General features: G+C 41.6%; 1 protein-coding gene and 1 pseudogene across 1 annotated transcript in view; both read right to left on the minus strand.

Moving 5' to 3' along the window:
• Positions 1 to 15,798, minus strand: part of LOC125887275 (uncharacterized) — a 753,166-nt pseudogene that overhangs the window by 542,250 nt on the left and 195,118 nt on the right.
• The window catches only part of cpne2 (copine II), a 74,986-nt gene that overhangs the window by 19,281 nt on the left and 39,907 nt on the right, over positions 1 to 15,798 (minus strand). Inside the window, exons 11-14 of the mRNA XM_049575075.1 lie at positions 8,706 to 8,839; positions 7,559 to 7,613; positions 7,059 to 7,110; positions 3,753 to 3,886 (exon numbers count right to left, since the gene is read on the minus strand). Of these exons, the coding sequence (XP_049431032.1) occupies positions 3,753 to 3,886; positions 7,059 to 7,110; positions 7,559 to 7,613; positions 8,706 to 8,839 (375 nt within the window). The remainder of the gene's footprint in view (positions 1 to 3,752; positions 3,887 to 7,058; positions 7,111 to 7,558; positions 7,614 to 8,705; positions 8,840 to 15,798) is intronic.

Genomic DNA, 15,798 nt, shown 5'->3' on the forward strand with positions numbered 1-15,798 from the left:
TGCTTCTGAACCCACACACATCCATGACTTGAGTCATGCATGTTCTTCAGCTAAATGCTAACCTTGGTATGCTATCAAGCTCACAGTGATAATATTAATATCTTGATGTTGAGCATGTTCACCATTGTGGTTAAGAGTGTTTACATGCTAACAATGCAAAGTAGCACTTGTCATTGGGACATTGTGTAGCATTTTCAGTTGTTTATTGGCAAAAATCGATGTCTGCATTCATAAATATGTCATCATTGGTGTACTATTACCTCCATCAATAATCTGACTTATTCTCATAAAAGGAGAATTTTGGATTTGTTTGTACATTGTGTGGGTAAGTCGTCTGGGGGGTTCCATAATGTTTCACCATTTTGAGAATATATCCGCCAGCAAGGGACATACAGCCCTGCCTTTGGCGTTTTCGTTGAGAGCCAGGCCAGTGTGCTGCGTGACTGAGAAGCCGAAGAAGAGGAGCAAGAGGTGCTCCGCTACTACCCTGGCAAATTTAAAAGCCTGCACTACTGCAGCATAACAAAGTCCCACTCTTTGAGCATAATGCAGGATCATGCATATGCAAAGAGCTTCTGAAGGAAAAAGGTAATGCAATCACAGCTAACAGCTGTTAGCTGTTAACTGCGCTGTTAGCTGTTAGCCATTAGCAGCTGTTAGCTGCTGTTAGCGGCGCAGTGATGCGAGGAGAGTAGGCTAACCAAACGTCCTCTTTTGCCCGGACATCTCCACTTTTAACATTCTGTCCGGGGCGTCTGGGGTTTTTTTATAAACTGATGATAATGTCCGGTTTTCCGTGTGTTTGTGTGTGTGTGTTAGAGTGCGGCACAGGCCGCATGTTTCTGTCCAAACCCGAACCGAGCCCAACATTATTTAATGACCAAAGCACTGAGTTTGTGTCACACAGTTGTTACGGTTACAGGCTATTTAACAGGCCGGGCGTGCGCTGTGGGTGCTCAGCATAGAGGGAGACCTCCGTGTTTGAGACGGGAGTGGGAGGTGGGAGGTCCGATGCTTCCCGCGAGAGGAGAGGGAGAAATTAAACAAAATAAGATAAAATAGGAAAAACCTGTCTCCCTCTTTTATTTTATTTTCAGCGTTTAATCAAGGCGGAGGCAGGCGGCTGGAGGTCCGAGACTTCCAGCGAGGAGAGAGGCAGAAACAAACAGCCAATGTGTGTCTGTGTGTGTTATGTTCAGATGTTGTCACGTAAATAACAGTGCCCAAGCAATAAACAGGACAGACAATAGGACTGTATTTATTTTTACACTACATTTTCACTGAAAGCTGACCGAATCCGACCCGAGCCCGAATACAATTTATAGCTACATTTTTGACCAAACCCGGCCCGACCTGTCGGGTACCATCGGGCTCGGATCGCCACTCTCTAGTGTATATATGTGCCCCCTGTTGGGGCCTATCTGAATTTCTGTCTTTGAGAGATATTATTTTGTAATATAACTGAATTTTCTATCCATACATATAAATTTTGAATATATTAAAATTGTAAGGCATCTTTGAGTAAACTGCGAGTATCATTTAAGTAGGCTATGTCGTGGCTGGCCAAATGTCCTCTTTTTTGGAAATCAAAATATGGTCACCCTAGAGGAGAGGGATGAGGTGTGTGAGGTTGAGCCACTTGTCAGTTGTCAAAAGACAAGACGTGATTGGTTTGTTTCGATTTACACCCGCCCCAACACTTCTAGGTTGTAAACACAGCCAGCATGATGAGGAGGGGGTTTGTCAACTCGCGTGGCGTGTGTCTGTGTAGGAGCCTGAATGAATACTCCATGAAGTATCGGATGACATGGTTTCATCAATGTTATCATAGCTTTTTGGTACACAGTGGCTACCCTATCCGTTTGAATGCAATATGATTTCAGTGTTAGATGGAAGAAATTCCTACACACTGTGGGCTTTAGTTTCCCGGCGCAGCGCAGGTGGCGCAGGGTGGCGTACCCCGCGCAGAGTTAGTTTCGAGCAGCGCAACCCGAGGTGCGCTCAGTTTGGTAGTTTGGCAGACCGAGGTGCGCTGAGATGGGTGTGGTGGCGCAGCAGGGGAAGGTGTCGACAGATCCAGCTTGGCGCAGTGGCAGTTTCGTGCCAAAAGGCTTCGCCGAAGGTGGGCTAAAAGCTCGCCATCTGAAACCAGGTCTACTGTCAACGCAGGGGGAGCGCAGCCGGTGTAAGCCGAAGTTTGGCTGACCGGCGGACAGTGCGCACACTTCACCAAAACCTCACAGGCAGGTTTCCAGAATATCAGGCACATTAACAATGGAATAAATAGCCAAAAAAACCCACTATTCAATGCAACTATCTGCAATCAACACATAAATGTATCTCTATATCGACTGTCCTGTTATTGGCACGTTTGGCACGCATAATGGAAACCCAACCTGATTTGATTAACACAGCTGCAAACTAATGAGTTCACATCCCTCTCAGCCAACCACAAACAGCCATAGCATCAGATAGGGAGTATATATTCAGCATCTGTCATCTTAGAAAAGTCAAAAGAAAAGAAACAGAGTGAGACTGCGAGAGAGAAAGAGAGAGCGTGCGCACGAGAGAAATGCAAAATTGATTTACAATTGTGGTGACCTCCTCCCAGGCTACCTTTGCATCATCAGCCCGTGGAGGTCTGCTCGCAGTTCTGTATATTCGGACACTGCGAGCTTGGACCTCCCGGACCAAAACATCAGTTTCCTCCTGGGAGAAGTTTGGCTGTCTGACGCTGCTGCTCTCTTCTGCCATGGCGAATTGAGTAAACTCTCATTACACCTTCGCGCGGCGCATTTATGGGCAAGGAGAGGGGCTCATTTGATTGGTGTGATGTGTGTAAAACCCACTCCACGTCTTCTCTCCTCCCTCTTTCTGACTTGTGCTGGTAGGAGGGAAGAAGGTGGGAAAGAGGAGTAGCTGCGCCAGGGCGCACGGTGTGCCAAACTTACAAAATCCGCCTGGCCACACCCAGTTGGCGCAGGTGCGCTGCGACCCCGCCGCGCCCGATCTGGAGGATTTAGGGAATCTATTGGCAGAAATGGAATATAATCTTCATAACTATGTTTAGTGTATAATATTAGTGTATAATCACCCAGAGCTAAGAATTGTTGTGTTTTCGCGAGCTTAAAATGAGCCCTTCATATGTACATTGTGGGTGGGCACTCTTCCACGGAGTCCACCATGATGCACCAGCATGTTTCCACTATAGTCCAGAATGCACAAACTAAACACTGGCTCTAGAAATGCCATTTCACGTATTTACGTTACCTGAAGGCCACCGTAGATGGCCATAAACAAGGGGTGAACATGCACATGTGCATAAAATTTCACAGTAATCCATTAAGATGGATCAGATCTGATATTTCAGACAGACCAATCAAAAGGCAGTCCCAACATCACCACCCCTAGACGCTAGTGTGGCTAAAAACAGTAACCCCGAACAAAACCACTGCAATAAATGGCTGCCTGCGTTTAGGCGTGGAATTGTAGTGGTTACAGGTTGTTGTAGAAACTGGAATACAGCCTGCACATTTACACATTTTACATACTATATTTTCCCCAGTGTCTCATAATTGTTGTCTGCATTATACGGGTTCAGCTCTTTGTTACCGTAATTCTGCTCCACGCTTGGCAAATGGGAGAAGTTTCACTTGGTTTCTATCTGCAGCCTCAACACTAGATGCCAGTAAATCCTACATACTGAACCTTTAAAACAAGAAAAAGCAGATAAGTAAGTTGCTGTCACTTACCGCTGCTTTCTCTTGTTGAAGTGCCTGGGCAGCAAAACGTGCTACATGGCTGATGATTGGAGCAAAGTTTGTTGGGCCGTAGAAACGAATGTGAGGGAGACAGGCAGAGTAGGCCTGGGCAATACCCTCCACACCTAGAGGGAGAGAGAGACAGAGAGAAAGAACATGAATCCCAACAAAACTTAAATTTAAAGATGAGTGGGAAATGGGTAAGGCAGGAGAGAAACAGTGAGCGGAGGAGGAGAGGTTTGTGATAGAAGGGGACAAAAAGATGGAAAAAAAAGTCTTATGCATGCTCATAAAAACATATTATAGTTTCTCATCAGCAGTGCTATTGTAGACTCCAATAAGCTTAAACAACCACACAATTGAATGTGTGAATGAGTTCATTTGCTGAACACTAACCTCCTGTCCCCATCACCTGCATGTCTTTTTGTTTTTTTAAATGGAACTGGGAAGTCAACACTGAAGCTTAATCACGGGTTCCAGGTTCATGTTTATTTCTTGATATAAAAGTTGTTCTCGTCTGCGTAAAAACTGCTCGAAATGGTATACAGTATAAGATATTTCAAGAAGATGCTATATCAACACATGAGAATAAAAATGTATTCAGTGTTAAAATATAATGCTACTCCCTTGTTAGGATGGTAGCGTGTTGCAGCTTATATAAAAAACGTTTTATATGGCAGTTATAGCAGCACTCTGTGACTGCAGTCCTCCAAATCAGGTTTTATTGTTTGGCCTGGAACTTTTCATTTTAGAGTGCACTGGAGGCTGAATTAGCCTTTCCAAGAAATGATGAGCTGATGCTTTCTTACGTAGTCTGTAGAGCAGCAGTTCACCAGCTAACTTTAAAAAGAAAGGGCGTTTGTGGAGGCACATGTTTTAATAAAGACATCTGTTTCAAAGAAGCACACAGAACTTAAAGGTTTGACATGTTCTTATTTAGCATAACCCCCTGCCTCTGTCAGGCTAAAATATGTGTTACACAATTTCCTCCTGGGTCTCACAGTGGTGCTCTCAGCACTTGGTACTCAACTCGTTTGCATTTGTCAATAAACACATTCGCATCCTACACGCTTCAAATGCCAATGGTGCATTAACAGATCCAAATGCACCATGTTAAAAAAGGTGCTTATTTTGTGGCTCTTTAAAACAAAGTGTAAGATACTAATGATTTACAATTTCATTCACATTTAATTAGATATAATGAAGGTGAGGAAATGTTAGTTACAGCATGTATTTGCTTCTGACCCTTTGACTAGCACTCATGTTTAAACAAAACTAAATGTCTACAGCCATCCTCTGTGAGGCTGTAACTGGTCATCATGAGAAAGGTGACATGCTGATGTTTACAGTCACAGCCTTAAGCATCCGGGGGCCTGTTTTAAGAGCTAATGGGGACCACTGCACTTGTATGAATGACTGATTTAGAATTTGCACATTTGTCTGCAGAATGACGAGTTTCAGAGAGGTTGGTAGCTGCAGACAATAAGAAAACACTTGTAAGAACCTGTGAATAGGTGGGTTTAGCCAGATTTAATCTACCCCTCACACAATTAAATACAAGTTGCTATTATAAAACAAAAACTGCTTTAACAAAATGACTGGACACTATCCATCTGAGGCCCTCCTGTGTGTTTGTTAGTGGAAGTTGGCAACCCTACACACATATGTATGGGGAAATAATTCATCAGCAGTCGTCATGTGTGACAAGAGGAGGCTGCGCAGAAATTTTTTGCATGTCAGTTGCAGGGTGGGGGCTGTTTCAATTGAAATGGGTGAAAGACAGCTAAGGCTGCCAATGGATGTTTAGCAAGTACACAGGGGTCGTCAGCATTTTTCAGGCCAAGAAAGAGAAGGAGCAGGGATCCCCTACTATGTATAAAAAACTGAGCAGTATAATGAACTGGACCTTCACTGACATTTAGGGTGGCCTAAAGTGCCGCGTATAAACATGCTTTTACATGGTGCATTCAATACTAAGCTATTAAAATTGTAACTGTTGAGAGATTCATATATTTATACATCATGGATCCATTTTACAGGGACTCATGGTTACAGCCTATCATTAATGCTGTTTTTTTCCCTTTTTCTTTTCTTTCTTTATTAATTTGGTTTTTTTTTATAAATAGGCTTATTTTCTTTTTGCAAATAAGATGTTGGATTCGTGTTATCGTGTATTTTCAGACATATTTTAAGAATACATTTTAATTTTTGGAGGAAAAAAAAACCTTCACAAAATTATCACAAATAATTTGGTGGCCCCCTGCAGTGACTCTCTAACTAAATATATTACAATTCATCCTAAGGAGAGCATGAATGTGTGTACCAAATTTCTTAGCAACCCATCCAAGTTATTGTGACATTGACATTACACTTAAAACCACATGCAAACCTCATGATGGTGCTAGATAAGTTTCAGGGAACCACCAAAATCACAAGGATTCACCCTCCGGGGACCATGACTTTCTGTACCAAATTGCATTGCAATTTGATTAGTAGTTGAGTGAACAGCTAATATGTGCTAAATGCCCTATGAGGGGGGAAATAGCAAGAAATGTTTGTAAAGATACTCAGCCAGCCGGATCATATGCTATCTCGACTTCAAGTCAAAGGCAGTTTGACTTGCTGTAGGTTCTTGGAGCTCCAATTCAAAAGCTTCTTCAGTTATGACTGACTGGTGGGGAGTTGCAGACATTTAACCTCCTGTACACAATCAATGAATGTGCTTATCTGGATCTTTCACTGGTCTGAATTGTCAGGAGCAACTGTTTGGTGTCATAGTATGCACTGACATTCATACTGCCAATTTAGACAAACGTCCTGAGCAGAGAGTGTAGGTGAAGTGTGAAGGTGTTATTTACTCAGACTCAGCAAGACACTCACAGAGGAGTACAGCACCTGCTGCTGTCACATGATCTGGAGATGGCATGTCTTGTTTTTTACTGGGTGTCCTGCATTCTTGTTAAACTGAAGAATATCCCAGATTGTGGAAATGCCAAGGATATGTTTCACGTATTTAAGAACAGTGAGTGTATTGCATACAGTAAATGTACCACATATATAGACACCACAAACTACAGTTTGTTTCAACTTGAAAATGTCCTGCTCACTGCATATTTTATTCAAATGTGTTTGATTCAATATGTGGAAGTTTAGATGATTTTACTAAAATATCAACCTTTGTATTTGCAAAGAAATAAATAAAAAAATAAATTGGTGTAAAAATGTAAAAATATTAATATTCCCAAAGGTAGCAGCAGAGTCATCTATGGTGATTGGGACTACAGCACAGTAACTCACCCGAACAGAAGGGGTTGGTGGGGTTAAAGTTGATGGCAAATTCGTGTGACACCTGAGGAGACAAGGAAAAGAGAACAAACCTGATATTCTTCCTGCATTACAGTGTAAAATACTGTTGAGAAATACTGTCCATATCTCCCACACTTTCTCTCTCCCTCCCTCCCTCGCTCCCACCCTCTCTGTACCGCTCTCTCTCCTTTGTCCTTTTCATCAGCTCAGTGCCATGGCAACACAGATGGGTTGACAGTTGCGTAATCATGTGAATATGCATGTATAATGCTTACAGTTTTATCTGTGCGAGTGTGTTTGCGTACGTAAAATGCATGTGTGATATGGGCTTGCTTCAAGTGTAAGTTTGCATGTGACCCCCCTTCTCTCCTTGTAACACACACACACACACACACACACACACACACACACACACACACACACACACACACACACTCGCATACACACAGCAACAACAATAACAACAACAACCCCAACAAGCACACACATACCTTCCAGTCTGGTGGGAGCTGGGCTCCAAATCCCAGAGCAGGAAACATTTTGTCACTATGGAGCAAACCATGACAACAGATTGGAATGTTAGTTAAACCGTTTTTTATTTTTTTTTTTTCATCCAAATTCAACAAGCTGGATTTAGGCAGCAGAGGAAATCCTGTTACCTTTTTCACAAAGAAACACATTAACAGACATTTACAGAGAAACTAGCAGTGCTGGCAGAAAAATGAAGCAATACTGTAAAATGGCTTCTTAACAAGAGAAGGACCACCCAGAAATTTTGACATAATGTCTTTTTGACCTACAATGATTTTCATCACACTTTAATAACACTTTAAGGAATTATGAACATTACCTTACAAATGTCATATTAATCTATGTATCACTGGGCCTCAGCATGTTTTCAGTGACATAAATGTAGACCCTTAGTCTGAAAATCTTAAAAACTGTAAAACTAGATGTGTGCTGGTGTGCACCACTGAAAGTCATTTGTACAAGGCTTTGTACAGTGGTTCTTGGGTATGATGGGATTAAAATGGATATTAGGGAAATGATAAACCAGTTTAATTCTTTCGGCAAAGCTCACAGTGATGTACATGCAAATGACAGAAAGGAAACCATTTCTTTGTCAGTGTTAACTGCAGAATCCTGTCACTCTGGTGTTTGCAGAGACACTCTACATTGTAACTGTCTCTCTTAGATAGTTCCAGGTCCATCTTTTCTCATACTATCAATCTTTAAGTTGTCAGATGCTTGTATTTAATCTGCCCCTTCCGCCCAAAATTAAAACATTTACCTATTTCTATCCTTACATCACTGAAGTAAAGTCAACTATCTTAAAATAACTATGAAAGTTGAGGCAAGGTGAAAAAAAAAGCAAAACAAAAAAACCCTCTTACATGCGAGATGTTATCCCCCACATACAGGATGTTAGGAAACTGATACACCAGCTCACCTACTGGATGTTATCTCCTGTGTAGGAGACGTAAGCGATAATATCTCACATGTAAGAGATAAAATCTCATACATATGAGATAAACTTTAGTCAACACTGCCTAAAAATGTTTTTCCCCTTGGCTCTCAGGGCTTTTGTAGATAACTGTAGTCTTAACTGGTTGGTGCAACAGCCTAGAAGATACTCACGTATCATAGTCTTGTATGATTTGTCCCACAGCTAAAATGGCAGCAAGATACTCATTGCTGCCCAGTGGGTTAATGTAGTGGAGGGAGGACGGCTCACGGGGGTTCCCATTAGATGCTGTGAAGTCAATACCGACCTATGGGAATGCAGAGAAGCCACAGATTAGTGTTCATTTTAAAAACCTGCAGGGTACGTTAGTGATATTTTAACGAGCTCAAGATACTGCAAATGTTATGGGTTGTAATCGGTTTCCTTTATTTCTGTCTACACTTAGTATAACATAATCACCAACAATGGTGGAATGACAGGTGAATATAAACTGCAGCAGCAAACAAATAGAAATGGTTGAATCTCTTTTGACATAAAATAAAAATTTACAGGAGGTGTCCTTTTTGGTTTTCCTCCTGACAGAAATCCAGACGGTGAAAGGATTCATCTGACAACTACACAAGCTGTGAGTTTTAATATGTTACTCAGTTTAACTCGACTGTATATCTGCTAAATGTGGGCTCACGTTAGATCTCAATGTGACACATGCTGCTCTCAATCACTTAGCTGGAGCCACTGATGGCTTAGGTTCATTTCTCTGTTTAAAGTGCAGTAACCAGGATAATGTAAACTACCTAACTATACCTAAATGTCTCCAGATCCACACACTGCAGATTTGCCCTCTTTGCCCCAAAACATGTTGTTTTTACCTGTTGTGTAAGGTTTACTGGCATCACCTTAGAGGATGATTTTTACACGTTAGGCCATGTGATTTTGACAATAGTTACATGGTCTATGTTCACAATTTGAAAAAGAACACCATGATACCTCAGATGTTAATGAAAACATAAACATTTCTTTTAAGGGTTATGCATTACACACAATGCAATATTTATGCTATTTCAGCTCAGTCAAAAGAAAACATTGACGTATGTTTCTGCAAGCCACGAATACAAAACATTTGCACGTTCCATGTGTATCAGAAAAGCGTTTCTAAAGTGATGTATGAGCTGACTCGTCGAGAAGTGGAGGGGATCATGGACGGCATGTCACGTAGGTGAGACACTTGTCAAGCTGTAGACCAATGCAGACCACTGTTCGAGACCAGCAGCTTGTTAAGCACCAAATGTGGGTGTTTTGTAGCGACCCGTCTCTGTATTTCCAGCTAGGAAAAACTGTTGTCTTGTACAAAGACATCGCTGCATTTCCTACTTAGATAGTGGATCGAAAAGTGGTTGTTTTTTTGACTGAGACATTACTGCTTTTTCTGCTGGGATAGTGGCATGAAAAGCATTTGTTTTTTTTTTTACTGAGACAATGCTGCTTTTCAATGGGGATTGTGACCCCAAACCAGGTATTTTAAAGCCATAACATAATCATTTCCTAGCCATAATCAAGTGGTTTTTGTGCCTAAATCTAACCACACATTAACATCAGCATTGTTAAAAGGCAGATTTGTAGAAATGTACAATGCCAACATTTTTCCTGGTTGGCTATTTTTAACAAAACAATGACAGTATTTATTCCTGCCATTCATTGGCATTATACAATGTGAAGTGAAGGTCTCAAGGAAGAAAAGAGAAACTGGAATTGCTGGTAAGCTTTGAAAACAGTGTCTGAGTTGGAACATCTCTTTATTTTCGAGTAAGAGAACACTGACAGTCCAATTTTGAGAAAAATGCACCACTCACAAGCCATGTTTGAGAGCCATATGGTATGATTTAGTTAATATTGTGATTATTTTTTTTAACTCTACAATGCATGTTGTTACTTTTTTGTATTATTGCCATAATGTGTAATTAAAGCTTTACACCGATCAGCCAAAACATTAAAACCACTGACAGGTGACGTGAACAACACTGATTATCTTGTTACAATGCAATGTTCTGTTGGGAAACCTTGGGTTCTGACATTCATGTGGTTGCCACCAGACACGCTCCACCCACCTAAACACCAGTGCAGACCAGGCAGCCCCCATTATGGCAGTGGCACTCCCCAGTAACTGTGGCCCCACAGCAGGACAATGCGCCATGCCACAACACAAAAACTGCTCAGGAATGGTCCAAGGAACGTGACAAGGAGCTCAAGGCATCAATCTGGCCTCCAAATTCCCGAGATCCCCATCTGATCAATCATCTCTGGGACATACCGGTACCCCACCTCACAACCCACAGGACTCAAAAGATCTGAAGCTAACGTCCTGGTGCCAGACACCAAGGGACACCCTCCAGAGGTCCTGTGTCCATGCCTTAACAGGTCATGGCCAAGTCCAGTCCAAGGAGCACCCACCGTGGATCGCGGGTACCCCCTGGGTACCAGCACGCCCCTCAAATGTTCGATTGGGTTGAGATCTGGAGTATTTGGTGGTCAGGTTGATGCCTTGAGCTCTTTGGCCCATTTCTTGGGTTATTCCTGAGCAGTTTTTGTGGTGTGGCATGGTGCATTGTCTTGCTGGGAGGCCACTGCCATCGACAAGTGCCATCTCCATGAGGGGGTTTACTTGGTCTGCAATGATGGGTGGTGGGTGGAGCACATCAAGTAGCATCCATATGAATGCCAGGTCCCAAGGTTTCCCAGCAGAACATTGCACTGTAACAAGATGATTAATGTTATTCACTTCACCCACCAATGGTTTTAATGTTTTGGCTGATCAGTGTATGACTGTCAAATCTTATGACGGCAAATATGACATTTAACTTGACTTAAAACAGTCCTTTTTCTACTGGGCCATTTTCCAAATCCATCAAACATATTAAAAACACTGTATTTCAAAACCTCAAGGTCATCAAGCAAGAAATGACTGTGTTCTTCTCATATATTTTTATCTGAGGACAGATTTAAAAAAATACTGTAGCACAGCTGTGTCTAAAAAAGACAGAATGTCCCTGAAACCACACAGAGGCATATTTTTAACACGGATGACCACAGGGTGACACTGTGATGACATACAGTGTACATAAATATGGACCCAGACGCTTTGAACACATGTGCCCAAAGTACCAAAGCACACACACATACACACACACACACACACACACACACACACACACACACACGCAGCCTAACATAATATGAGATTAAGAGTGACAAGCTTTTCCTCAGGCGGTGAATAACAGTTTGTGTGCTGACAAGAACCCGACCCAGAAACTCCGCCTCCCCTCCTATCAGCTTCAAGACAGTCCAAACCATCTCCTTCTTTCTCTGTTTGTTTGGAGTGTTATAAAACAGCAATGTTCTGGTTCAATGGGGACAACGAGCGAGGAAAGAGAAAATAGAGGAGCAGGAACAGAGAGCAAAGGTGGTAGATGTGTGAGTGCAAGAGAGGAAATTGGGCAAATGAGGTAAAAAAAAATGGAAAAAGAGAGGAAGAAGGGAGAGCATAGAGAGCAGCAGGAGTGACGGACACAGAGATGCGGGGTGACAGAATTAGGGTGCTGTTGTGTATTTTGTATAAGTGTGAGCATGTGTGTTAGTCCTGAAATGACATATGTGTGAAAAAATATCCATTTAGCATACTACTCTCGGTTCAGGTCGCAAAGCGAACAAGTCATTTTCCCTGTGATCACAGCTAGTTTCTGAAAATGAAACAGCATAATAGCTTAAAGAGGTGCTGAGTATTTTGTCAGTTTATCAAACTCTAAAGCAAACCAAGGAATTACAATAATACACTGACGATATAGCTAGTTAATTGAAAGAAAATTAATAGGATATATAAGATACTGTAATGGGCATTCCTTGTTACTTTCTAAAGTTTTATTGACCAAATGATTAATTGATGAATCAAGAAAATTAATAATGACAGTAATTGTTAGCAGTCCTTGGCAAAACTTTTGCAATGAAAACGGAGAAAGACTGTAGTTTGTTCTAATACCGGGCAATTTATCACAATACAAATGTACTGAAGAGTACTTAATTGCTGTTTGCCTGGTTGCTCACTTATGGTTCCTTCCTCCATCTTATGGGATGACTGTTCAGGATGTAGAGTGGGTTGTCCTTTAATCACAAAGATGGCAGTTCAATCCCTGGCTCATCCTGTCTGCATGTCAAAGTGTCCTTGAGAGTGCACTGAACCCAGTGTAGCTCCCAAGGGGCAGGGCAGTGCCTTGCATGTCAGCTCCACTACCACTGGTGTATAAATATGGGTGTAGATGGGTGAATGAGAGGCAAATCGTAAAACACTTTAGAATAGAATTGCAAAAAGTAATGCCGCCTTTTCTCTTTTTATCAACATTCTTGAGGACACAGTCTTCTGTGTCCTCAAGAATGGAACTGTCACTAGACAAAACCGACCAGTTGTTTCTGTGCTTACTTTCAGCCTGAGCACCATGTCGCTGATTAAAACGTGTAGTGTGAATTAACGTGCTGTGCAAGATTAATAAATATGCAGAGTGTCTGCACAGCTTAACTGCAAACTGTCTTGGCAGTGCTCATCTGAGAGAATGCAAAGAACTTCAGGATCCAACAAGAGGGAGCTATCATATCAGCTGTGTCGCACCATCCAATTTCATACAAGCCTGCTTTTGTAGAATGAAAAGCACCACCAATAGAGCTTTGTCTTCAAAACCATTTTGCCGCAAACAATGGTGGCCACCTCACAAAACAAAAGGAATCAATATGTCTCTAAACTTTCAACACCAGCTCTTTCCTGACAGTGTGCAAATGACTCTAACTATGCTAGTCTCTGTGTGTGACCTGACAGTCAACCCCAGTATGACCCCAGAAGTCTCCCAGTAAGAGGCAAAGCCTCGTTCAGCAGGACCCCACCCACCTTCTCCTGGAATACTCCAAACTGCTACAAGAACCCTGTCTTCATTAATATATATTTAAGCACATTTTAAAGTATTGCAATAGAAAAACTTAATGGCAACAGCAAGATTTGTTAAAACTTCCTCAATTTCACATTCACTTGAAGTGGTTTTTGCCTTGGATTTTGGAAATGTCTTTGCTGAATAAGTTCTGATGTAGTGAACACGGTCAGTGGCTTTCTTTGCTTTAGAATCATTGCAATAATTTGTCTGATCACAGCATGAAAAATAGCCAATACTAGCTGACCTGAAAGAACAATTAAAACTCTCCCAATCAAAACACATTCCTGAAGACCTCTTTCTGAGGTTCTTGCACCAACCATGGCTTCCTTTAAATAGCAACTGGTCATGTTGAATGAGACCCAGAATGCACTTCCAGACTTACTTTAATCACCCCGCCAACAGGCTCTGTGTCTCCAACAGCACTCCCAGGCCTGGATTCAAAAATTAAGGCGAGGCATTCCTGCTCCAGGTGAGAATTCTGTAAGTCTTCTTGAACCGCATTCTGGTATCTCTCATACTGGGGTATCATAGAGGTTATTTAACACAGCTGGAATAACAGAATTCTTTCTGTTTTCTGATAAATGCAAACTGGTGGCAAGCATGATGGAAATCACTTGGCATAGGCTATGTCTGTGAAAGACAATAAAGTGTCATTTCAGCCCATTAAAAATTTAAGTCAATTTTGGTTCTACAATGGCTATATATAAAGTCTTCATTGGACTATTTAAATTACTAAACCCATCACAAAACAATTTTTTTGTATGTGCTAGTACACGTGCATGCATAAGTACACTGCTAGGAAGGAAAAAAAATTTTTTTTTCATTTGTTTCTCTTGTTTATATCAGCGATGTTCATTTTTCAGCTCTGGTATCCATTCATTTAGTCTAACTATGGACCTGAAAATATGTATGCCCAAACTGACAGTCAATGGCACAAGATCATCCCCAAACTATTAAGGCATTATTCCTCCAGTGCCCTCTCTACTGACAGATATTATTAGTTTGATGGCTGTGAATTTGATGGCGGTGGGAGATGACACCATTCTGTTTTCAAACTTATTCCTTGCCTCGAGCTATTAGTAATTGCTGACACACAAGTAGACTAAACACAACATGACAAACGCACAGTTTCAACAAGCAAGCACACAGAATTAAAATGAACAGGGGGCGACAGAGGAGCATCTCATTACTGTATATTTCAGAGCAGCAATGTGGCAGAAAACGTCTGTGACTGAAATAAATTAGAGGGATTCCGCTGCTGCCAAATTACTGTCAAATAATTGACATACTGACATTCACATTGGAGTTTTCTCAGCTGTGCCTTGTCGAGTATCAGCCAATTCTCACGCCAGGACCTCTCAGACTCATTTGCAGTTTAAGAGCCAGAGAGATGGATGGAGGGGAGATGGGATGGATGAGTGTGTTGGAGCCTGTGTGAACATCTTCTGTGGTTACTCTATATCACACTCAGGTGTTTTCAGGGCCAAAGAAGAGCTGATGTCCACTGACAGACCAAAGTTACACCACTGCCAAAGTCTATTTATAGTCTATTGATATTTGTTTTTGTGTATTGTGTCCCTCATGACAAGTTTTATGCAAAACATAACAGTCAATGTATGTTTTAAAACAAAACAATAAAAACTTCAGGAGTTCAGGAGGAGGATGAGCGATACGACAAAGACAATTTTGGCTATCAAAAAAATGTGGGGAAAAAAAAAAACAAACTAAAACCACTAAGTTACCTCAGCTGCAGATTAAATCAGGCCTTTATGTGAAACAGGATTATATTGAGGCAGGCCTTTATTCCTGATTAAAACATATTTGATTATTCAACCCTGTCTCCAAGAAATAAGGTTTGTATGTAACAAATGACCAGGGCTTCATGCTGAGGTGGTTGGGGAGGATGGTGGGTGTACAGGTTGTGGGACCGTGACACCAGAACCCTGAGTTCCAACATGTTCTCACTCCCAACTCGTCACATATCGCCATTTGGTCAGTGAATTTTCATGTCTACATATGATGCACTTCAGTATCCTCGGTGCATCTGTTGTTGATGTTCGAGGATGCCATGCCAATTTATGCCTGTTACGTGCATTGTGTCTTTTCAAAATACACTTCAGTTTTCACAGGAAATGTACAGTGTCTGCTCGTTAGATGCATACAGTCTTTTTCAAAATAAACTAACATCGGTAAAACACCTTGTATTTGCGTTTATTTCCTTGTGCAACAAACACATGCAGTTAGGTTTAGGCAACAAAAGCACACGGTTAGTGTTGCGGCAATCTGCCTAGAGGTGTGA

This window comes from Epinephelus fuscoguttatus, linkage group LG4 (assembly GCF_011397635.1).
Source record: "Epinephelus fuscoguttatus linkage group LG4, E.fuscoguttatus.final_Chr_v1".
Lineage (NCBI taxonomy): Eukaryota > Metazoa > Chordata > Actinopteri > Perciformes > Serranidae > Epinephelus > Epinephelus fuscoguttatus.